A 26,152-nucleotide genomic window follows, 5' to 3' on the forward strand; every position below is an offset into this window, starting at 1 on the left:
GTATTGTGTCCCTTCAGTTTATGATTTAGAAAGGCAAAATGTATCGAGACAAAATTATCCTAACAAAACCACGAACCTCTGATCATGGCCACACCCCTCCCATCAGTGCAAAAACTTCTGTAGGCAGCAGTGCTCAGGGAAAATTTTATAGAGAAGGGAGGCACTTAAGTAAGCTGAGCTTGAAGGATAGGATAAAAATGGGGATGTTTTGAGAATGACTGGTGACTTGGGAGACAACTTTTGTGTTCTGTTAAATATTGTCATAGCACAAAGTAGCACTACTGTATTCACTGATCATAAATAAGATAACTTCTTTCCCCCATAGTTTGGGATCTCCAAAGTTATGATGCATCTTACAGTTGATGGCATCTTAGCATTGTGCCATACTTTAATTAGAAGTATTTTTTTCCTTTTGTAGTGGTACATAAAATAATGATGCATCTAATAATCAAAGGCATCTTAGATCAATGAAATTCTAGTCAATGAGAAAAATGTAAAAATGTATTTAATACATAAAGGATGTATTTGCTCCATAATAAGTACATCATTTTGTACTGATAGAGGTTTTGCAGTAGTTTGAGTTAGGAAACTGGCAGAGGGTTGAGGGGGAGTCATCAGATTCCCCTTACTGAAGGAATGTTTTTATTTATTTATTTATTTATTTATTTATTTATTTAGACCGTTCATATCATCTTTATTCACAATAGCCTCAAACAGGAAACAAATGACCATCAACGGTATAATAGATAAATAAAGTGTGCTATATTTACATGCCACACAGCAAGAAGGAAGAATGCATGCTGCTATATGTGGCAATATGGATGACTCACACAAATATAATGTTGAATAAGCCAGATTCAAAAGAACATTTATCATGTGATTCCATTATATGAAATTCAAGAATAAGCAAAACTAATCTATGGTGATAGGAATAAGACCAGTGGTTACTTTGGGGAATGATTGGGAAGGGCATGAGGGAACCTTCTGGACAGTTGGAAATGACCTATATCTCAATTTAATTGGTGCTTACACAGGTGTCAACATCAAGGGAATGGGTGCTGTTGTACGACTACCGTATTCATATTACAGATTGTGATTTGGAGCCAACAAAGCAACATTATCAATCTCAGTAATGTTAATTTAAATTTTCTTAATTTTGTGGCTTGGTTTATTTTTATTTTGTGAAGTTTTTTTTTTGTTTTGAACTTTATGTAAGAGTTAGGGTTGGTAGAATATGCCACTTTGGCATAAGGATTATTTTGAGCTAAAAACATTTGAAAAAATAGGCACAGGAAGGCAGGAGATAAAAACCTTAAGTAATCTGTTTTGTCTCTTAAAGTCCTCATATGAGTAAGGGAAGGGAAACAGAAATAATATAAAAACAGGGAGGGGGACAAAACAGAAGAGACATCATAAATATGGAGAACAAACTGGAGGTTATGGGAGGGGTTGTGGGTGGGGGGGTGGGCTAAATGGGTAAGAGGCACTAAGGAATCTACTCCTGAAATCATTGTTGCACTATATGCTAACTAATTTGGATGTAAATTAAAAAAAGTAAAAAATAAAACAAGTTAAAACAAAAGAAAACAAAAACCAAAAAAAAAAAATCTTATGTGAAAATTGTATTCCCTAAACCAGGAGGAAAGACAGACACATTCTTATCACCAGAGAGGGAGTTAAGGTTGAGATATTTCTGTACAAAAAGATTTTGCTAAAATAAATTTTATCTTCCTTTAATGTCCCCATATTTTAGCTACTTTTACACAATTGCATCTTTTCCTTCAACCTACTATATAAACACTTGGATTTTGCCACTTGTTTGGATCTTCATTTTCTTATGAGGGTTCCTATGTCATGTAGAACTTATGCTGAATAAATTTGTTTGCTTTTCTCCTGATTACAATAATAATTTCAGACAAAACTAGAAGCCCTTGAGTTTTCTTTCTTTTTAAGAATAATATTACTCAAATTTGATAAGCAACGCATTTATCTACAAGATGTATATTAAAGAAGAAAAAAGTTGGTAGTACCTAATATTTGTCAGACACTGATTGGCATTTATAGAGTTCCTACCCCCTCCACTTAATCTCCTCAACAATCCTGTCAAGTAAACATTATTATATTTTTATTGCAGAAGAAATGACACTTGGAGGATTTAAATAAGTTTCCCAAGATCACTTCATCAGTAAGAAGTAGAGTCAGTGGCCTTCCAAACTTGAGCAATTGGTTGTTTTAATTTTTTTTAATGTTTATTTATTTTTTCAGAGAGAGACAGAGACAGAGACAGAGGAAGAGCGGGGGAGGGCAGAGAGAGAGAGAGAGAGAGAGAGACAGAATCTGAGGCAGGCTCCAAGCTCTGAGTTGTCAGCACAGAGGCTGATGAAGGGCTTGAACCCACAAACTGCGAGATCATGACCTGAGCCGAAGTTGGACACTCAACCACCTGAGCCACCCAGGTGCCCCAGCAATTGGTTGTTTTAAAATCTCTTTCTTCGGAACCAAATGTCTGTATAATGCCTCCATAGATATTTTATACAAAACTCCCCTTGATGAAGACAGAAATGGAGATGATATTCTTTATGTCGAGTCCATAACTTTATAGATAACCACACAGTAAAGTGTAGAAGAAAGAGTAAAGTCTTAGGAATTGCCAATAGTTGAGGTTCAGATGAAAAAGAGAAAATATTTATCTTGGTGCTCTTATGTGTCAGGTAGGATGAGCAGTTTGGCTATTGAGCAAATAATAATGACTTTTGTATTGATTTGTTCAAGTTGGGGTACTGAGTGACTTTTATAAAATTAGGTACACTGTAAATAAACTTTCAGAGCCTGATTTAAAATCTTTCTAATTTTCTCCTAAAAAAATTCATTGGAGATACTTGAGAAAACAGAGGCAATGAGAACACACTTGTTTTCTGACCCAGATGTGTAGCTTGAACATCTAAAAAAGAAATTTACATCAAGCCATGTTGAATTTGGGGTGCTGAGTGACTTTTATTACTTAACCTCATTTAAAATGTGGGTAAAAATGAGGTTAAGTAATAAAAAGCCACCATGTGGCAGGGGCACAGGCCTGACTAGCATCCATCTGCTCTGGCAGATTTCTCCTCCTTCCCTCTCATTCTTTCCCCCTCTCCTTCCCTCCCACTTATATCTTTATTTCCTCCTTCTGGAAGATAACTGGCTGCATAGTCTCTTTGTGCTTCTGTGACCATTTAATTTCCATGACACCAGGTCACGCAACAGTGGGCATTTAATACAGAATTGTCATTGCTGTGGTAATGTGGCGACCTAGGGTGTGAGTGGATGCCAAAAATTTTCTGGAACTCTTGTTGAACAGAGACTGAGGAGGAACTAGTCTTAGCGTGGCACAGCCCTATGTGCATGGCATGTACTTTTGATGTCCCACGCCTGGTATTATTTGGAACCAAATTGCCCAGACTTTGGGAAGTGCTGTGTGAGACAGATGTGTGACAGCCTGGTCCAGGCAGGCCACATGGCCAGCCAAGCCACATGCCAGTGTCCTGATGCTTTCACACTGGAGGTTGCCACTCTCAATCATTTTGGGAAGGGTATAGTTCTAGGATTGTGGCCGTGATAGTGACAGATCATGGGGGCATGGAGGAGGCAGTGTCCTGTCTTTAGAGATGATGGCAGCTCCTGGGAAACTGAGGAAATTAGGAACTTGGAGGATATTTTGGTTTTGTTATCATCTAACAATTTCAGGAATTTAAGTGGGTCTATCCCAGTAAAATGTATCCAAAGGTAATTTTACAAAACTGAAGTATACTTCTCTTATAAATTGTCACCTAAAGCACAATATTTCAAGGCTTGGGAAAGTGGCTTTCTTTTTTAAAATTCATAGTTTACTTGTCTTGTCTCAATAAACATCCCAAGTGTAGGTTTAGCAAATTGATATGGTCAGGCAAACTGTGTGCTTATGCTTCTGTTTGGTTATTTTCTCTGCTAAGTTCACCCTGTGGGGTGGACTTTGACCAATGGAGACTACTAAAGAGAGCTAACAGGTAAATTCTTTTCTATCCCTTCCACTTAGACTGTCATAGATGCAGTAATTTTATGTGCCCTTACTGAAGACGTCATGTGATGTAAGTAATCAGCTGTGTTTTTGTTGTAAAGTTCTGTCCAGATGAGTAACTTACCTCCTTATATTTGCCTTCCCTCTTTCCTTGTCTCACTTCCCTTTTCCCCTCACACTTTTTCCCTTGTATTATACATCTCAAGGTCAACTTTTGCCCCAGGCCCTGTTTTCTAGTCTTGAACTAAGGAACTACTCAAACTATTAATTCTATTTTTAAGAAAATGACTTCTGTAATATAAGATATTACTGTAGTAGCTCAGTGCACCATCCCTCAAAGGTAGCAAGCATAAAAACTAATGTTTCTACTTATGGAGAAAATTAACGTTTTGGAGGTAACCAAAAACCTTCCACAAAGTATGCTGTCAGAAAAAGGTAAGTGTTGATAATAGACACCTACTTCACAATACACAAAACTGTATATAACAGAAAAATTAAAAAGGAAAGCATTGAATTGTGTTTATAAAAAGTTTGATGGGAACAAGTGCCTATTTTTATAACCTAGAGGTAGGAAGAACCTTCCTCAGTGTGATCAAATCTCTAGAATCCATAAAGGGAAAATTTGAAGGATTTGATCACCTATATAGGGGGAAACACATGAGCAACACTAAATGAATTAGATATACCTACTTTGAGAGCACCAACATCTAGCTAAGTCAGCTTGTCCTGATTCCCTGAGCACTAATAATCTGATGATAATTTGGTTTCTTTTCTTTTTTTATGAAATTTATTGACAAATTGGTTTCCATACAACACCCAGTGCTCATCCCAAAAGGTGCCCTCTTCAATACCCATCACCCACCCTCTCCTTCCTCCCACCCCCCATCAACCCTCAGTTTGTTCTCAGTTTTTAACAGTCTCTTATGCTTTGGCTCTTACCCATTCTAACCTCTTTTTTTTTTTTTTCCTTCCCCTCCCCCATGGGTTCCTGTTAAGTTTCTCAGGATCCACATAAGAGTGAAACCATATGGTATCTGTCTTTCTCTGTATGGCTTATTTCACTTAGCATCACACTCTCCAGTTCTATCCACGTTGCTACAAAAGGCCATATTTCATTTTTTCTCATTGCCACGTAATATTCCATTGTGTATATAAACCACAATTTCTTTATCCATTCGTCAGTTGATGGACATTTAGGCTCTTTCCATAATTCGGCTATTGTTGAGAGTGCTGCTATGAACATTGGGGTACAAGTGGCCCTATGCATCAGTACTCCTGTATCCCTTGGATAAATTCCTAGCAGTGCTATTGCTGGGTCATAGGGTAGGTCTATTTTTAATTTTCTGAGGAACCTCCACACTGCTTTCCAGAGCGGCTGCACCAATTTGCATTCCCACCAACAGTGCAAGAGGGCTCCCGTTTCTCCACATTCTCTCCAGCATCTATAGTCTCCTGATTTGTTCATTTTGGCCACTCTGACTGGCATGAGGTGATACCTGAGTGTGGTTTTGATTTGTATTTCCCTGATAAGGAGCGACGCTGAACATCTTTTCATGTGCCTGTTGGCCATCCGGATGTCTTCTTTAGAGAAGTGTCTATTCATGTTTTCTGCCCATTTCTTCACTGGGTTATTTGTTTTTCGGGTGTGGAGTTTGGTGAGCTCTTGATAGATTTTGGATACTAGCCCTTTGTCCGATATGTCATTTGCGAATATCTTTTCCCATTCCATTGGTTGCCTTTTAGTTTTGTTGGTTGTTTCCTTTGCTGTGCAGAAGCTTTTTATCTTCATAAGGTCCCAGTAATTCACTTTCGCTTTTAATTCCCTTGCCTTTGGGGATGTGTCGAGTAAGAGATTGCTACGGCTGAGGTCAGAGAGGTCTTTTCCTGCTTTCTCCTCTAAGGTTTTGATGGTTTCCTGTCTCACATTTAGGTCCTTTATCCATTTTGAGTTTATTTTTGTGAATGGTGTGAGAAAGTGGTCTAGTTTCAACCTTCTGCATGTTGCTGTCCAGTTCTCCCAGCACCATTTGTTAAAGAGGCTGTCTTTTTTCCATTGGATGTTCTTTCCTGCTTTGTCAAAGATGAGTTGGCCATACGTTTGTGGGTCTAGTTCTGGGGTTGCTATTCTATTCCATTGGTCTATGTGTCTGTTTTTGTGCCAATACCATGCTGTCTTGATGATGACAGCTTTGTAGTAGAGGCTAAAGTCTGGGATTGGGATGCCTCCTGCTTTGGTCTTCTTCTTCAAAATTCCTTTGGCTATTCGGGGCCTTTTGTGGTTCCATATGAATTTTAGAATTGCTTGTTCTAGTTTCGAGAAGAATGCTGGTGCAATTCTGATTGGGATTGCATTGAATGTGTAGATAGCTTTGGGTAGTATTGACATTTTGACAATATTTATTTTTCCAATCCATGAGCAGGGAATGTCTTTCCATTTCTTTAAATCTTCTTCAATTTCCTTCATAAGCTTTCTATAGTTTTCAGCATACAGATCCTTTACATCTTTGGTTAGATTTATTCCTAGGTATTTTATGCTTCTTGGTGCAATTGTGAATGGGATCAGTTTCTTTATTTGTCTTTCTGTTGCTTCATTGTTAGTGTATAAGAATGCAACTGATTTCTGTACATTGATTTTGTATCCTGCAACTTTGCTGAATTCATGTATCAGTTCTAGCAGACTTTTGGTGGAGTCTATCGGATTTTCCATGTATAATATCATGTCATCTGCAAAAAGCGAAAGCTTGACTTCATCTTGGCCAATTTTGATGCCTTTGATTTCCTTTTGTTGTCTGATTGCTGATGCTAGAACTTCCAGCACTATGTTAAACAGCAGCGGTGAGAGTGGGCATCCTTGTCGTGTTCCTGATCTCAGGGAAAAAGCTCTCAGTTTTTCTCCATTGAGGATGATGTTATCTGTGGGCTTTTCATAAATGGCTTTTATGATCTTTAAGTATGTTCCTTCTATCCCGACTTTCTCAAGGGTTTTTATTAAGAAAAGGTGCTGGATTTTGTCGAAGGCCTTTTCTTTTTTTTTTTTTTTTTTAAATTTTTTTTTCCACGTTTTTATTTATTTTTGGGACAGAGAGAGACAGAGCATGAATGGGGGAGGGGCAGAGAGAGAGAGGGAGACACAGAATCGGAAACAGGCTCCAGGCTCCGAGCCATCAGCCCAGAGCCCGACGCGGGGCTCGAACTCACGGACCGCGAGATCGTGACCTGGCTGAAGTCGGACGCTTAACCGACTGCGCCACCCAGGCGCCCCCGAAGGCCTTTTCTGTATCGATTGACAGGATCATATGGTTCTTCTCTTTTTTTTTTGTTAATGTGATGTATCACGTTGATTGATTTGCGAATATTGAACCAGCCCTGCATCCCAGGAATGAATCCCACTTGATCATGGTGAATAATTCTTTTTATATGCTGTTGAATTCGATTTGCTAGTATCTTATTGAGAATTTTTGCATCCATATTCATCAGGGATATTGGCCTGTAGTTCTCTTTTTTGACTGGGTCTCTGTCTGGTTTAGGAATCAAAGTAATACTGGCTTCATAGAATGAGTCTGGAAGTTTTCCTTCCCTTTCTATTTCTTGCAATAGCTTGAGAAGGATAGGTATTATCTCTGCTTTAAACGTCTGGTAGAACTCCCCTGGGAAGCCATCTGGTCCTGGACTCTTATTTGTTGGGAGATTTTTGATAACCGATTCAATTTCTTCGCTGGTTATGGGTCTGTTCAAGCTTTCTATTTCCTCCTGATTGAGTTTTGGAAGCGTGTGGGTGTTCAGGAATTTGTCCATTTCTTCCAGGTTGTCCAATTTGTTGGCATATAATTTTTCATAGTATTCCCTGATAATTGCTTGTATCTCTGAGGGATTGGTTGTAATCATTCCATTTTCATTCATGATTTTATCTATTTGGGTCATCTACCTTTTCTTTTGAAGAAGTCTGGCTAGAGGTTTGTCAATTTTGTTTATTTTTTCAAAAAACCAACTCTTGGTTTCGTTGATCTGCTCTACAGTTTTTTTTTAGATTCTATATTGTTTATTTCTGCTCTGATCTTTATTATTTCTCTTCTTCTGCTGGGTTTAGGCTGCCTTTGTTGTTCTGCTTCTAGTTCCTTTAGGTGTGCTGTTAGATTTTGTATTTGGGATTTTTCTTGTTTCTTGAGATAGGCCTGGATTGCAATGTATTTTCCTCTCAGGACTGCCTTCGCTGCGTCCCAAAGCGTTTGAATTGTTGTATTTTCATTTTCGTTTGTTTCCATATATTTTTTAATTTCTTCTATAATTGCCTGGTTGACCCACTCATTCATTAGTAGGGTGTTCTTTAACCTCCATGCTTTTGGAGGTTTTCCAGACTTTTTTTTCTGTGGTTGATTTCAAGCTTCATAGCATTGTGGTCTGAAAGTAAGCATGGTATAATTTCAATTCTGGTAAACTTATGAAGGGCTGTTTTGTGACCCAGTATATGATCTATCTTGGAGAATGTTCCATGTGCACTCGAGAAGAAAGTATATTCTGTTGCTTTGGGATGCAGAGTTCTAAATATATCTGTCAAGTCCATCTGATCCAATGTGTCATTCAGGGCCCTTGTTTCTTTATTGACCGTGTGTCTAGATGATCTATCCATTTCTGTAAGTGGGGTGTTAAAGTCCCCTGCAATTACCACATTCTTCTCAATAAGGTTGCTTATGTTTATGAGTAATTGTTTTATATATTTGGGGGCTCCGGTATTCGGCGCATACACATTTATAATTGTTAGCTCTTCCTGATGGATAGACCCTGTAACTATTATATAATGTCCTTCTTCATCTCTTGTTACAGCCTTTAATTTAAAGTCTAGTTTGTCTGATATAAGTATGGCTACTCCAGCTTTCTTTTGGCTTCCAGTCGCATGATAAATAGTTCTCCATCCCCTCACTCTCAATCTAAAGGTGTCCTCAGGTCTAAAATGAGTCTCTTGTAGACAGCAAATAGATGGGTCTTGTTTTTTTTATCCATTCTGATACCCTATGTCTTTTGGTTGGCGCATTTAATCCATTTACATTCAGTGTTATTATAGAAAGATACGGGTTTAGAGTCATTGTGATGTCTGTATGTTTTATGCTTGTAGTGATGTCTCTGGGACTTTGTCTCACAGGGTCCCCCTTAGGATCTCTGTAGGGCTGGTTTAGTGGTGACAAATTCCCTCAGCTTTTGTTTGTTTGGGAAGACCTTTATCTCTCCTTCTATTCTAAATGACAGACTTGCTGGATAAAGGATTCTTGGCTGCATGTTTTTTCTGTCTAGCACCCTGAAAATCTCGTGCCAATTCTTTTTGGCCTGCCAAGTTTCAAAAGAGAGATCAGTCACGAGTCTTATAGGTCTCCCTTTATATGTGAGGGCACATTTACCCCTTGCTGCTTTCAGAATTTTCTCTTTATCCTTGTATTTTGCCAGTTTCACTATGATATATCGTGCGGAAGATCGATTCAAGTTACGTCTGAAGGGAGTTCTCTGTGCCTCTTGGATTTCAATGCCTTTTTCCTTCCCCAGTTCAGGGAAGTTCTCAGCTATTATTTCTTCAAGTACCCCTTCAGCACCTTTCCCTCTCTCTTCCTCCTCTGGGATACCAATTATGCGTATATTATTTATTTTTAGTGTATCACTTAGTTCTCTAATTTTCCCCTCATACTCCTGGATTTTTTTATCTCTCTTTCTCTCAGCTTCCTCTTTTTCCATAACTTTATCTTCTAGTTCACCTATTCTCTCCTCTGCCTCTTCAAGCCGAGCTGTGGTGGTTTCCATTTTGTTATGCATTTCGTTTAAAGCGTTTTTCAGCTCCTCGTGACTGTTCCTTAGTCCCTTGATCTCTGTAGCAAGAGATTCTCTGCTGTCCTGTATACTGTTTTCAAGCCCAGCGATTAATTTTATGACTATTATTCTAAATTCACTTTCTGTTATATTATTTAAATCCTTTTTGATCAGTTCATTAGCTGTTGTTATTTCCTGGAGATTCTTCTGAGGGGAATTCTTCCGCTTGGTCATTTTGGATAGTCCCTGGCATGGTGAGGACCTGCAGGGCACTTCCCCTGTGCTGTGGTGTATAACTGGAGTTGGTGGGCGGGGCCGCAGTCAGACCTGATGTCTGCCCCCAGCCCACCGCTGGGGCCACAGTCAGACTGGTGTGTGCCTTCTCTTCCCCTCTCCTAGGGGCGGGATTCACTGTGGGGTGGTGTGGCTCGTCTGGGCTACTTGCACCCTGCCAGGCTTGTGATGCTGGGGATCTGGTGTATTAGCTGGGGTGGGTAGGCAAGGTGCACGGGGGCAGGAGGGGCAGGCTTAGATTGCTTCTCCTTAGGTGATCCACTTCAGGAGGGGCCCTGTGGCAGTGAGAGGGAGTCAGATCCGCTGCCGGAGGTTTGGCTCCGCCGAAGCGCAGAGTTGGGTGTTTGCGTGGAGCGAGCAAGTTCCCTGGGAGGAACCGGTTCTCTTTGGGATTCTGGCTGGGGGATGGGCGGGGGAGATGGCGCTGGCGAGCGCCTTTGTTCCCCACCAAACTGAGCTCTGTTGTCGGGGGGCTCAGCAGCTCTCCCTCCCTTTGTCCTCCAGCCTTCCCGCTTTCTGAGCAGAGCTGTTAACTTATGACCTCCCAGACGCTAAGTCGCGCTTGTTGTGGGAACACAGTCCGTCAGGCCCCTCCGCTTTTGCAAGCCAGACTCGGGGGCTCTGCTTGGCCGGGAGCCGCCCCTCCGCCCCGGCTCCCTCCCGCCAGTCCGTGGGGTGCGCACCGCCTCGCCGCCCTTCCTACCCTCTTCCGTGGGCCTCTCGTCTGCGTTTGGCCTCGGCGACTCCGTTCTGCTAATCCTCTGGCGGTTTTCTGGGTTATTTAGGCAGGTGTAGGTGGAATCTAAGTGATCAGCAGGACGCGTGGTGAGCCCAGCGTCCTCCTAAGCCGCCATCTTGCTGTCGATAATTTGGTTTCTGATGTAGATTGATCTTAGGGAGTGAATGTTCTGAGCAGCAAACACTAAGAATCTGGTCTACTTGGTAAATTTTTTTTCTTATAGTAACATAACTCATCATTCTTTTATTTTCAAAAAGAAATGCTACCCCACTTGGTAATATGTTATACCTTCTGCAAACTTAGAAATGCTCAATAAACAGGGGGTTCTATGCCTAATCAAAGATCCTGTATTATTATAAATGGTCAACAGTGCCAGAGAGTTACACTAAACCCAATCTCAATGGTGGACTGAATGGATCTGTAAGGATAAAGTTACCACCCAATAAAGCTTCCTGCTCTCCCCACCACCCTTCTCCTTCCCCCTAGGCCTATCCTCAAACACACACATTGTCCAAACCCTTAACAAAAGGCCTGAGGGGGACTGAATGGACAGGGTCAAGCATGGAAGTATACCATTTCAAAAAATAAATGTCTATTATCTTGCTTAATATCACACTTCAGGGCAGAGCTGACCAGGGACCATTATCCTAGTTTTCTACACCTTATGATGGCAGCAAGATAGTTCTGGTTTAAGGGCAAGGAAGAGCCACAGCTCAGAGAAACCAGAAATAAACTTTAGTTTGGGATGTTATACAAAATGAATGTGGAAAGGTAGCATTGAAAATGGTCATCATCATTCTTAGAAAAGCCATTGTCAAGGGATCTTAGCTAGTCTCCATTTGTCAAAGTTCACCCTTTGGAGCATTAACTCTACTGTGTTTCCATGTGTGTAGTTTGGTTAGTTTGCAGCAGCAATAGTCCTTTCCTGCTATGTGACACTACATTAACTCGTTCCTCAAGCTGTGGCTTGAACCACAGTGGCATTGGCAGTGGCAGAAAGGATAATTGCTGTATTTCCTCTGGATTTGAAGTAAGGCAGGGCCCAGTAATGGAGAGGGGATGCAGTTGGGCCAAGTGGAACTTTGATGGTACATACATTGAATTGGGAAATGTGATACAAATAATTGTGTTATGAGTCCATTATGAAGGATGCTAAAGCACCATGGGGATAAGATACACTATAATTTGGGCTATGAAAATTCTACAATTGGTAGAAGGGGGTCTGGACCAAAAATTCTGAGTCAGCAAGTGAAGTACTCATAATGCCTCCTATCTCAGGATATATGACCACGAATGAATTAATCAGTGCATTTAAGCATTTTCAAATCTGCTGCCTAATTCTGTTGTCCAAGTTATTACACATTGTCATCTTGCCTTGCAACCAAGTATAGGACATTGATGTTTTAGGAACACAAAACATGCTATTAGGTCTTGAAGACATGAGCAGTACTAATGAAGACATTTTTGCTAGCACCTGCAAAGGAGAGTGACATCCTGTTTGACAAAGTGGGTAAAATGCACTTTTGAACTTTTGAAAATTTTAAAAGTTTTTAGAAAAAATGGAGAAATAATATAAGGATAAAATGAAATAAGTGTAAGAGGGACATTGGGACTGAGACAATTTTTTGAGTTCTTATTGAAGCAATTGATTGATTTGTTATAGTGTATTATTTCTTTGCCATACTTCTGGGTTGCATTTATAATTATTATATTTAGAATTTTCACATATACATCACTGGTGTGATTAATCCATCGTTTTATTTATTTTTACATCACCAAGTATTTTTAAGTTGAAGTATGATTGACACACATAGTTACATTAGTTTCAGTTGTACAACATAGTGATTCAATAAGCCTATACATTATGTTATGCTCACCACAAGTGTAGTTACCATCTGTCACCAAACAATGCCATTGACTATACTCCCTATGCTGTACCTTTCATTCCTATGACTTTCATAACTGGAAGCTTGTATCTCCCACTCCTTCTTACCCATTTTGCTAATCCCCCACCCCTTCCCTCTGGCAACCACCAGTTTGTTCTCTTTGTGGTTTCTGCTTTTTTGTTCGTTTATTTGTTTTGTTTTGTTTTGTCTTTTTAGATTCCACATATAAGTGAAATCATATGGTATTTGTCTTTTTTATCTGACTTATTTCACTTAGCATAATACCCTCTAGGTCCATCCATATGTCAAATATTGTTATTAAGATTGTGTGGCTTGTTTTTCACTTACAAAGCAGTGTCTTCATAAAGAAGAAAATTATCAATATTTTCATGCATTTATTTTATTCTTTTCAAACAAATTCTCCCTTACCATAAGATCATGAGATTATCTACATTATCTTCTAGCAGGTTTACTGTTTTGCCTTATCTAATTTAGATCTACAATTCACCTGGAATTTATTTTTGTATGTGACATGAAGTAAGTGTCAAGATTATATTTTTTCCCTATAAAAAGATATCCAATAAACTCAGCACCATTTCTTCAGAAGACTGTCCTTTCTCTACTACATACACTACAGTGTCATATTTGTGACAACTTGTTGCCATATATGTATGGGTCTGTCCTTGTACTTTTGATTCTGTCCATTAGTCTATTTTTGTTTAATCCTTATTTATTTATTTTTGAGAGAGATAGAGAGATATATAGAGAGAGTGGGGGAGGGGCAGAGAAAGAAGGAGAGATAATCCAAGCAGGCTCTTTAGTGTCAGTGCAGAGCCCCACGTGTCAGAGTCAGACACTTGGCTGACTGAGCCACCCAGGCACCTCTGTCCATTAGTCTATTTGTTTATCCTTGCATCAATGTGTTTGAATCCTGTCATAATTACTGTAGCTTTATAGTGCATCTTAATATTTGGTAGTATGACTCCTCTTTATTGTTCTTTTTCAGAATTCTCTTGGTTATTCTTGGTGCTTTGCATCTCCATATTTTTTTTTAAAATGTTTGCCAATTTACACTCATGTTAGTTCAGATTTGTACACATTTTGTTAGAACGACTCCTAGGATATGATGGTATCTCAATGCTATTTTAGATGGCTTCATTTTTATTTTTATTTATTAATTTATTATTATTATTATTGTGTTTTAGAGAGAGAGAGTGTGCAAGAGAATTTCAAGCAGGCTGCATGCTCAGCACGGAGCCCAATGCAGGGCTCAGTCCCACAACCCCGGGATCATGACCTGAGCTGAAATCAAGAGTCGGACGCTCAACCAAGTCACCCAGGTACCCCAGATGGCTTTGTTTTTAAATTTTCATATCCTACTTGTTCACTGCTGGTATATGGGAATAGAGCTGATTTCTAAAAATATACTGACATTGTATTGAGTGGACTTGTGGAAATCATTTATTAATTTTTACAGTTTATTTATAGATTCTTTTGGGTTTTCTACATATGCAATCATTTTGTATGTGAGTTATGATTATTTTTTTCCAGTTATTGTTCCTTTTATTTATTTTTTCTTCTCTTATTGTACTCTCCCCAGTATGGTGATGAATAAAAGTGGTAATAGTGGCCATCTTTTTCTTGTTAACTGATCTCAAGTGGAAAGCTCTCAATATTTCAATATTAACTATTATGTTTATTGTAGATGGTGATTATCAAATTATAGAAGTTCCCCTTTATTCCTGGTTTCCTAAAAGTTTTAAATCATGAATGGGGGTTGAATTTTATCAAATGCCTTTTCTGCATCCATTGAGACATTTATATAAGTTTTTCCCTCTAATTATAATAATGTGGCAAATTATGTTGATTGATTTTTATAAAATTTTTTTTCCAACGTTTATTTATTTTTGGGACAGAGAGAGACAGAGCATGAACGGGGGAGAGGCAGAGAGAGAGGGAGACACAGAATCTGAAACAGGCTCCAGGCTCCGAGCCATCAGCCCAGAGCCTGACGCGGGGCTCGAACTCAGGGACCGCGAGATCGTGACCTGGCTGAAGTCGGACGCTTAACCGACTGCGCCACCCAGGCGCCCCAGTTGATTGATTTTTAAATGTTAATTTAACCTTGTGTTTTTAGATGAAACCCAACTTGATTATTATGTATTATCTATTTTGTATATCACTCAATTTGGTTTGCTTTTACTTGGTTTGAAATTTTTGCATCTATTTTCATAAGAGGGATTAACCTTTAATTTAATTTTTTGTAATATTTTTTTCAGGTTTCATATCATATTTATTCTTGGATCATAACACAGAGTGGGTAGTGTGGTAAATAATTTTATGTGTCAACTTGGCTAGGCCACAGTACCCAGACGTTTGGCCAAACACAAGTCTGGATGTTGCTGTGAAGTTATTTTTCAGATATCATTTAAATCAGTAGACTTTGAGCAAAGCAGATCATTATCCATCATGTGAGTGGGCCTAATCCAATGAGCTGCAGGCCTTAAGAGAAAACAACTGAGGTCATTTGAAGAGGAGGGAATTCTGTTTTCAGATTTTTTTTTTTTTACTTTAGAGAGATAGAGTGAAAGCAGGGTAAGGGCAGAGGAGAGAGAATCTTAAGTAGGCTCCATGCTCAGTGCGAGCTCAAGACAGGGCTCTATCCTGTGACCCTGGCATCATGACACAAGCCAAAATCAAGAATTGGATGCTCAACCAACCAAACCACCCAGGCCCCCCCAGGTTGTCTTCAGACTCAAGCTGGGACATCACCTCTATAGATTTTATATTTGACGCCTTCCACAATTGCCAGAGCCAATTCCTTTAAATAAAATCTTTATCTTTTTCTTTGTGTATCTATCTGTATTTCATCTGTATATATATCCATATCTATATATCTATATCTATCACTTATTGGTTTTGTTCTGTGGAGAATCTTGATTATTCCTCTTTTTGCAAAAAATTCTATAAAATTAATTTGATTTCTTCTTTAAATATTTGGATAAATTTACTGGTGAAGCCACCTGTAGCTGAAGTGTCTTTTTGTGGGAAATTGTTTTTTTTTTACCTATTCAATTTAGAAAATTAAGTACAGCACTAATCAAATTTTCATCTTTGCTTGTATCTGTTTATCCTTATATTGAATGTTTAATGTTTGTGGGTTCTGTAGCAATGCCTACTTTTTCATGCCTGATGTTGATTTTCCTGTTATTTTGCTTCTTATTCCTGATATTTTCTATCAGGAAAACCAATATGAGGCATGAAAAAGTAGGCATTGCTACAGAACTCACAAAAATTAAACACTCAATATGAAAATGAAGAAAGTAATAAAGATGAGAGCAAAAATTAATAGAAAACAAGCAGATGAGAGAGAAGCAAAAAGTTGGTTCTATGTAATATTTTCTCTCTCATATGCTTGTTTTCTATTAATTTCTGCTCTCATCTTTACTATTTAGTTTCTTCATTTTCATTTGAGTTTAATTCATTGTTCTTTTTCTAAGATCATTGATTTCTAGCCTTTCTCCTTTACAAACATGCAGTATAAAAACTATGATTCTATCTATAAATTTCTTTCTACACACTGCTTTAGTTGCAGTCCACAAAATTTTGATAATTTGCATTTTCATTACCATTTAGTTCAAAATATGTTTAAATTTACATTCATATTTTTTCTTTAATCTATGTTATTTATAAGTATTTTACTTAATTTCCAAGTATTTGAGAGTTTTCTGGTTGTCTTTTACTTATTGATTTCTAGTTTAATATCACTGTAGTCAGACAACATACTCTATGTCTTTTTAAATGTATTGAAACATTCTTTTAATACTATTAAAAAAAAATTTTAGGAGTCTCTTGAAGATGGTGGTGTAGGAGGACACTGGGCTCACCGCATCCTGCTGATCACTTAGATTCCACCCACATCTGCCTAAGTAATCCAGAAAACCACCAGAAGCCTAGCAGAACAGACTCTCCAGAGCCAAGCATAGACAAGAGGCCCATGGAAGAGGGTAGGAAGGGCAGAGAGGCAGTGTGAGCTACATGGACTGGCGGGAGGGAGCCAGGGCGGTGGAGGGGCAGCCTGCCAGGCAAGGCAGAGCCCCTGAGTCTGACTTGCAAAAGCAGAGGGGCCAGACGGAGTGTATTCTGACAGCCAGAGGGACTTAACATCTGGCATGTTATGTCAACAGCTCTGCTCGGAGAGTGGAAGGGTTAGAGGACAATGGGAGGGAGAGTTGTTGAGCCCTGGAGGACAGAGATCATCTTGGTGGGGAACAAAGGTGCTGGCCAGCGCCATCTGCCTTGCCCATCCCTCATCCGAAATCCCAAAGGGAACCAGTTCCCATCACAGAACTTGCTTGCACCGTACAAACACCCAACACTGAGCTTCTATGGATCCATCTCTCCAACGGGTCTGCCTCCCTCTTGGTGTCCCAGGGCCCCTCCCCCAGGGGACCACTGAAGGCAAAGCGAGCTGGACCTGCCTCTCCCGCCCCTGTGCACCTTGCAGATCTACCCTGGCTAATATGCCAGATCCCATAGAAGAAGCACCACAAGCCTGGCAGCGTTCAAGTACCCCAGACAGGGGCCACACCACTCCACAGTGAGTTCTGCCCCTGGGAGAGGGGAAGATAAGGTACACACCAGTCTGACTGTGGCCCCAGTGGTGGGCTGGGGTCAGACATCAGGTCTGACTGTGGCCCCACCCACCAACATAAGTTACTCCAGAGAGCACAGGGGAAGAGCCCTGCAGTTCCGCACCACTCCAGGGACTATCCAAAATGATGAAATGGAAGAATTCTCCTCAAAAGAAACTCCAGGAAGTAATGACAGCTAACAAACTGATCAAAAACGGTTTAAGCAATATAACAGAACATGAATTTAAAATAATAGTCATAAAATTAATTGCTGAGCTTGAAAAAAGTATAGAGGACAGCAGAGAATCTATTGCTACAGAGATCAAGGGACTAAGAAACCGTCAGTAGGAGCTAAAAAATTCTATAAATAAGGTGCAAAATAAAATGGAGGCGACCACAGCTCGGACTGAAGAGGTAGAGGAGAGAATAGGTGAATTAGAAGAGAAAATTATGGAAAAAGAGGAAGATGAGAAAAAGAGAGATAAAAAAATCCAGGAGTATGAGGGGAAAATTAGAGGACTAAGTGATGCGATGAAATGTAATAATACCCATAAAATAGGGATTCCAGAGGAGGAAGAGAGAGAGAAAGGGGCTGAAGGTGTACTTGAGCAAATCATAACTGAGAACTTCCCTGATCTGGGGAAGGAAAAAGGCATTGAAATCCAAGAGGCGCAGAGAACTCCCTTCAGACGTAACTTGAATCAATCTTCTGCACGACATATCATAGTGAAACCGGCAAAATACAAGGATAAAGAGAAAATTCTGAAAGCAGCTAAGGATAAACGTGCTCTAACATATAAAGGGAGACCGATAAGACTCGTGACGGATCTATCTACTGAAACTTGGCAGGCCAGAAAGGAATGGCAGGAAATCTTCAAAGTGATAAACAGAAAAAACATGCAGCCTAGAATCCTTTATCCAGCAAGTCTGCCATACAGAATAGAAGGAGAGATAAAGGTCTTCCCAAACAATCAAAAACTGAAGGAATTCATCACCACTAAACCAGCCCTACAAGATATCCTAAGGGGGATTGTGTGAGTGAAATGTTGCAAGGTCCACAAAGTACCAGAGACATCATTACAAGCATGAAACCTACAGACATAACAATGACTCTAAAACCATATCTTTCTGTAATAAACTGAATGTAAATGGACTAAATGCTCCAACCAAAAGACATAGGGTATCAAAAAGGATAAAAAAACAAGACCTATCTATTTTCTGTCTACAAGAGACTCATTTTAGACCTGAGGACACTTTCAGATTGAAAGTGAGGGGATGGAGAACTATTTATCATGCTACTGGAAGTCAACAGAAAGCTGGAGTAGCCATACGTATATCAGACAAACTAGACTTTAAATTAAAAGCTGTAACAAGAGATGAAGAAGGGCATTATATAATAATTACAGGGTCTGTCCATCAGGAAGAGCTAACAACTATAAATATCTATGCGCCGAATAAGGGAGCCCCCCAAAATATAAAACAATTACTCACAAACATAAGCAACCTTATTGATAAGAATGTGATAATTGCAGGGGACTTTAATACTCCACTTACAACAATGGATAGATCATCTAGGCGCAGGATCAAAAAATAAACAAGGGCCCTGAATGATACATTGGATCAGATGGACGTGACAGATATATTTAGAACTCTGCATCCCAAAGCAACAGAATATACTTTCTTCTCAAGTGCACATGGAACATTCTCCAAGATAGATCACATACTGGGTCACAAAACAGCCCTTCATAAGTATACAAGAATTGAGATCATACCATGCACACTTTCAGACCACAATGCTATGAAACTTGAAATCAACCACAGGAAAAAGTCTGGAAAACCTCCAAAAGCATGGAGGTTAAAGAACACCCTGCTAAAGAATGAATGGGTCAACCAGGCAATTAGAGAAGAAATTTTAAAAAATATATGGAAACAAATGAAAATGAAAAGACAACAATGCAAATGCTTTGGGATGCAGCGAAGGCAGTCCTGAGAGGAAAATACATTGCAATCCAGGCCTATTTCAGGAAACAAGAAAAATCCCGAATACAAAATCTAACAGCACACCTAAAGGAACTAGAAGCAGTACAGCAAAGACACCCCAAACCCAGTAGAAGAAGAGAAATAATTAAGATCAGAGCAGAAATAAACAATACAGAATCTAAAAAAACTGTAGAGCAGATCAACGAAACCAAGAGTTGGTTTTTTGAAAAAAGAAACAAAATTGATAAACATCTATTTAGGCTTCTCAAAAAGAAAAGGGAGATGACCCATATAGATAAAATCATGAATGAAAATGGAATTATTACAACCAATCCGTCAGAAATCAAGCAATTACCAGGGAATACTATGAAAAATTATATGGCAACAAACTGGACAACCTGGAAGAAATGCACAAATTCCTAGGCACGCACCCACTTCCAAATCTCAAACATGAAGAAATAGAAAACTTGAACAGACCCATAACCAGTGAAGAAATTGAATCGGTTATCAAAAATCTCCCAACAAATAAGAGTCCAGGACCAGATGGCTTCCCTGGGGAATTCTACAAGACATTCAAATCAGAGATAATACCTATCCTTCTCAATACCTATCCGTCCTCCTACACCGCCATCTTCCCAGGATCCCTCTGGCTTCTCCTTTTAAAAATAATTTCTATTTGTCATGTCTCTCGTGTGCTTTTGTTTGAATGTTAAACATTATGAAAGAAAAATTCTAGAAAATTTAGATGAAATTTTCTTAATTTGTAGAGGATTTTCTTTTGCTTTGGGAAAGCAGTATACAAAGGAGTAAATTAGCTTAAGTAAATCAAGAATTAAACTATTTTGAGGTTGGATTTCAATCTTTGTCAGACCTATTCTATTTCTAGGTCACCCTTACTGCCAGTGTGTAATTCTTCAGGGCTTCTAACTGACAGCCTGGGGAATTTATCAGTTCCCCCAATCTTGGAAGTCCCCAAACTCCAATTTTTCATCTTTCTTGAACTTTGAAGTTGCCAATAGCTCTGTTTATCTTCCCAAACTCTTAATTACCTATTTCTACTTGGCTTCTTCGCTTCTAGTTCTATACCTATTAAGAATTGGTGAATGCATCAAGGAGAAAATTAACTCAGATTACCCATTTCATTTCTTTGTAATTTCCTTTTCTCCAGGATATTAGCCCATCAAACCCTGGCTGTCTAGTTGGCTTTGTGCTCTGGATTTTGACTCCTTAACTCTGCATAATTACTAAAAGCTCTATTCAGGTTTCTGTATCTTCCCAGCTTCTTTTTCAGCCTCTTCACCAATGCTGATAATGGACTGGTCAATGCCTCAAGGGGAAAATTGGTGCCAAATGTCAGTTCACCTCATTAAATTTCCCTTCTTTCAGGGTTTTGGTACCTCAATCCTGGCTGCTTTGGAAGCTTTCTGATGTCTTTAAGTAATTTAATCTATTTAAATATAATAACAATGAATTTTTCAGGTTTTCTTGTCCTTCTAAATGGAGGGGATTAGTCTTCTATTAGTAGGCCATTATAGCCAGAAGCAGAGCACATTTCAAAACTTTGAACATAATATTTTCATTACCATCCCATGCAAAATGCTTTCTAATTTTAGATGTAATTTCTTCTTTGACCCTTATGTTATTAGAAGTGTATTTCCTAATTCCAAAAAATACGTGGATTTTAGTTATTACATTGTTATTATTGATTTTTAGTTAATTGCACCATGGTTAGAAAACATACTCTGTATGACTTTAATCTTTGTGAAATGTTAGAACTTGATGTATGGCCCAGGATATGATCAATTTTTATACACGTTCTGTATGATTTTTAGTTTATTTATGAGAGAGAGAGAGAGAGAACGGGGAAAGTGCAGAGAGAGAGGGAGACATAGAATCTGAAGCAGGCTCCAGGCTCTGAGCAGTCAGCACAGAGTTCTATATGGGGCTCAAACCAATGAGCCATGATATCATGACCTGAGTCGAAGTTGGACGCTTAACCAACTGAGACACCCAGGTACTCCTATACATATTCTGTATGTTTTTAAAAATAATATATAAACATATAGTTGTAATTGTTGAGTATAGCTTTATACCAACCAAGGTTTGAATTAATTGGGTCAATTTTGCCAGTCATGTTCAAATTTTTTATGTCTCTGCTATTTTTATTTGCTCATCCTGTCAGCTATAAAAAGAGATATGTTAAAATCTCCCACTGTGATTGGGGATCTCTATTATTTCTTGTAGTTCTGTCCATTTCTTTTTTATATATTTTGAAACTATGTTATTAGATGCATACAAATTTAGAATTGTTACATCTTTCTGGTGAATTATACATTTTCCCTCATGGAGTATCCCTCTTTATCTCTAGTAATGCTTTTTGACATAGTGCCCATTTTATTTGATATTAGTATTTTTTTAAGTTTATTTATTTTGAGACAGAGAGAGTGAGTGAGCACGAGTGGAGGGAGGGGCAAAGAGAGAGAGGGGTAGAGAGAATTCTAAGCAGCTTTCATGCTGTCAGTACAGAGCCTGATGCAGGGCTTGATCCCACCAACGATAAGATGACCTGAGCCGAAATCAAGAGTTGGACGTTTAACTGACTGATACACCCAGGTGCCCCTGATGCTAGTATATCTTCATCAATTTTTGTTTAGTTAATGCTTTCATGGTATATATTTTACATTTTTACACTTTCAAACTTTCTGTATGTTTGAGTTTTAGATGTATCCTTTCTGAACAGCATATAGTTGTGTTTTGTTATTTGTATCCAATATTTTAATATTTATGTTTGAACTGAAGCATTTATTCTGTTTTAACTTAATGTAATTTCTGATACATTTAGAGTATAATCTCTTATCTTATTCAGTGATTTCTATTTGACTTGCCTACTTTATGTCCCAATTTTTTTCTTATCTTCTTTAGGATTTATTCACTTTTTTATTATTCCTCTTTACTAGCTTGATAGTTGTACTAATTCACTATTGTTTAGTGATTACTCTATACATTACACCATGCATTCTTGATTTTTCAAAGTTTTCTATGAATCAATCCTTTCCCCCTTTTCTCAGACAACTCACAGGACTTAAAATGCCAACTCCACTTACCCTCATCTCAATGTATATGGTATTGTTGTCATGCATTCAAACTTTCTATATGCTTCCAACCTATTTCTCTTTATATTTCAATATTTTAAGAATTCTTACAATTATTTCATATAGTCAAGATTCATATATTTACATTTTCCTTTGTAGTTCTTTTCTTCCTGGTTTGTAAAAAGATAAATTTTCATTATGCTTGAAGAACAACATTTAGTATTTCTTCTAGTATGAATTTGCTCGTATCTATATCTATATCTGTATCTATATCTAACTATATATCTATATCTCTATCTATCTATCTCTATATCTTATATATATATCTGACTTGCATGCTCCACTGACAAAGCCAGCCAGGCATACTTGAATTTGCAACTGGTATATACTTTTTGTCTGAGAATGTCTTTATTTCAAAACAAAAAAAAAATAAAACAAAACAAAACATAAACAGGGCTTCCCAAAGAGAACAATGTCCCAATAGGGAAGAATCACTCTTTCCCCAATTAAAATGATCACATTTTTTGTGTGTGATGCTTAAGATATTACAAATTTCAGTTGTGTTCCTGACCTCTCCAAGTGTCCTTTCATTCAGGGCAAAATGTGGTTTACTCAGCCCAAGGATGCTGGTTTTTCATCTATCCACAATATCAATAGTCATTTGGCCAGCCTCTCCATTGTTGGAAACACGATCCCCACTCCTGACCCCGCTATTAAGGAGAAAGCTTTATGTGCTCCGGATAACTTGAATGCAAGTATTGAAAATCAGGGGCAGATTAAGATGTACATCAATGAAGTGTGTCGGGAGACTGTGTCACATTGCTGCAACTCGTTTCTGCAGCAGGCCGGATTAAATTTGTTAATAAGCATGACAGTTATTAATAACATGCTTGCCAAGTCCGTTTCAGACTTGAAGTTTCCTTTGATAGCAGAGGGAAGTGGATGTGCTGAGCTTCAGGTTTTGAAACTGTTGATGGGCTTGTCCGAAAAGCCAGTCTTGGCAGGGGAATTGCTGGGTGCCCAAATGCTGCTCTCATTCATGTCCCTCTTTATGAGGAACGGAAACAGACAGGTTCTCCTGGACACCCTGGCCTCTTAAATGGCCATCTCGAACAGAATGGAACTGAATCTGCCCAAAACCCTTCTGGTGAACACACACATGTGTTCTCACTCAAAGAATCTGCAGTGGGTGCTGTTGAAGATCCAGTCTTAGCCCATCACCACATCACGGGGTGAAAGTTACACTCGCTAAATCGAGGACCACATTCCTATTGGCCAGGCAGGGGTTCCCACAGGGCTTGGAGTAACTTCTTGGTTTTGCAGTCTGCAGGCAATGTGCATTGTCAGTCACTCCCTTGTGGCCTTCTTCCTGTGGTAAAGGGATCATTCCAGCTGCCAGCTGTGGATACAGAACATCCTATTATAGCATCATGAGGGATGCCCTGCCCGTGGTGGTCTCCCTGTCTAAGCGGGACCATTTTGTGGAGACCAGACACATATCGGAGCTTGTGCTGAAAATGCTTTTGCTGCCGCCTAGGTTGAATTCTTTCTCATTTACTGCTTCTTCTTTGCGAGCTGATGGATGGTGAACCTATTCATCAAAAACGTACACCCCCCCTTTTGTGTGCTGTACTGACTTAACCTTACCCACCCAAACCTACCATTTGTATGTATCATCAATAAAGGTGTGTGCTTTGATTGGCAAAAGCGAGACATGGAACTTGCCCTTGAGTTTACAGTCTACATGAAGAGGAAGACAAAAATACGCGACCAACCGACACCAACCCACGCTAACTAACTGGGGGCCTTTGCTCCCTGACAAATGCATGCTTATCAGTGCTCACAGGAGGCGGGGTAGAGGTGGGCTGCAGTGCTCAGGATAAGCCTCAAGAAGGGCCTGGAGGGCTGGGGGTGGGAGCAGGGGAGTGGAGGTGGGGTTAGTGGAATCAGGATGGAGTGTTGGGAGGACTGAAAGAGACAACACTTTTGAAGCAGGCGGCACAGTGCCTGGCACCTGGAGCAGAGAAATACCTCGACGAAGGTGTCTTTCCTTGACTGCCAGCCTAAATAGGAAGGTCAGTATCCTTGGGGTGTGTGTACACGTCCTTGGGGACCACTGGACAACCCATCCCTGCGCATGTCACGCACTAGTATAGCAGTGATGGTTGCCGCTCTCCGAGTGCCCACTTTGTGTAGTTCCGTCTCTCCTGCAAAGCGGCTGTTAAACCTACCTCCAGGCCCCCTCCCTCCCTTGGGACCCCAAGCCCAGATTCCTGGCAGAGCGAGAAGTGTTGGCCTCTGCTTCCTCTGGGGGAACCTCCTTTCTGCCCTTTCCCTGGTACCTTCGGTGAAACCCAAGAAGGGGCCAGCAGAGCCTTCCATGAACTCCCCATTGGGGTGGTAGGGCAGATGTTGAGGGTGGTGGCAGGGTATGACAGGTCCATGGGGAGACATCTCTGTCGCCTCCATCCAAGCTCCTGGCATCCCTAGGAGGAAAGGAGGAACCCAGCCCTGTGCACTGAACCACTCCGTGGATCTGGGCAAGTCACGCTGCCGCCCCTCTCAATACTGCCAGACCCCTCCCAGCAGCACCTTGGCCCCTGCATCACCAAAGCCAGGTTCTCTGACAGCTATTGATGTGTCAAGCGATGGTCCTCTTCCTCAGAGCCCTGGCCAACAGGCTCAACAAGAAGCTTCCCTTGGGCAGAGCTGCTTCTGTGCCTGGTGCCCTCTCCTGGTCTCCATGGGATGCTGCTCTGGGCCACTGTGCCCTGCACATCAGCACTCTGCGCATGCTCTGCTTTTGGACTGCTCTCCTCTGCACAGAGCACAGTTTTACTTTTTTTCCCTTCTCCCGGAGTTTGGCTTGCAGGTAGATTACAACTCTAAGACTTGTATCCATCCTCCCTGTGCTTCGGCCTGACTAGCAGGCACCGGCACCTGCCAGGTGCCCCAGAATCTTCCAACATGCAATGGAGACACTGCTTCTTCCCAGGCACTGGCACCTTGGATGGCCAGCATGTGACTTGTGGTTGCTGTGACACCACGCCCCAGTAGGGCTCACCCCCCAGGAACTCTATTCCTCTGCTGGCTGCTGGGCCCTGCCATGTTGCTTAAGAGTTGCTAATGCGACCACCCCTTTCTCCCAAACCAGCCTCAGGTGGACTGGGCAATCTATTTCCCAAGTAGAATGGCCGTGCAGACAGCGCCCACACCCACTTGTCCCAGTGGAGCCTGCTTGGCCAATGCTGTCTTCAGTGACACCCTCATGCTCATTCTTTTTAATCTCAGCACAAAGGCAGAAAAGATTTTCTCCTTCCTCCTGGCTTGGGGCCCCAAGTTAACACATGCCTCCCTTCTCCTCTTTGCTCTGCCAAATCAACAGTCGAGTGCTGCCACAGGCACTTGTCCTCCATCTCCAAGGCAGGCACTTGGCATTTTTAGGCCACGGCTGACTTCTAACTCAGGGAGGGCCTTGGAGGCTTTCTGCCCATCTCCTGAGCAACTTTCTGTCCCTGGGAAGCCTGTTGGCATCGAAGGGTCTCCATGGTGTGGTTTTGGCCCAACTCAAGAGCCTCCTCTGCGTCTGCTGGCACTGCCCTCCAGAAAACACTCCTTGTGTCTGGAAGCTCAGGCCTCTGGTCTGCCCTTCATCCCTTGGTTGGTTGCTGTGCCAGAGCAGGAGCCCTAGAGGCAGTGGA

At 40.2% G+C, this 26,152-nt stretch overlaps 1 protein-coding gene across 1 annotated transcript; it reads left to right on the forward strand.

Annotated features, from left to right (window-relative positions):
- The first annotated feature begins 12,311 nt into the window (after window positions 1-12,311).
- Window positions 12,312-24,162, forward strand: LOC122477104 (protein ARMCX6-like). Its single transcript, XM_043569998.1, has 2 exons — window positions 12,312-12,369; window positions 22,994-24,162. Exons 1-2 carry the CDS (start codon window positions 12,312-12,314, stop codon window positions 23,548-23,550), a joined length of 615 nt encoding a protein of 204 aa, XP_043425933.1. The 3' UTR covers window positions 23,551-24,162.
- The last annotated feature ends 1,990 nt before the right edge of the window (window positions 24,163-26,152 follow it).

The sequence above is a fragment of the Prionailurus bengalensis genome, chromosome X, assembly GCF_016509475.1.
Source record: "Prionailurus bengalensis isolate Pbe53 chromosome X, Fcat_Pben_1.1_paternal_pri, whole genome shotgun sequence".
NCBI lineage: Eukaryota > Metazoa > Chordata > Mammalia > Carnivora > Felidae > Prionailurus > Prionailurus bengalensis.

Bases quoted from the DNA above. Each gene is read 5' to 3' on its own strand.
- LOC122477104 (XM_043569998.1), top strand. From the start codon at position 12,312: ATGAAGACATTTTTGCTAGCACCTGCAAAGGAGAGTGACATCCTGTTT. The intron at 12,370-22,993 runs GTAAAATGCACT...GTGATGCTTAAG, and splicing joins CATCCTGTTTGACAAAGTGG to ATATTACAAATTTCAGTTGT.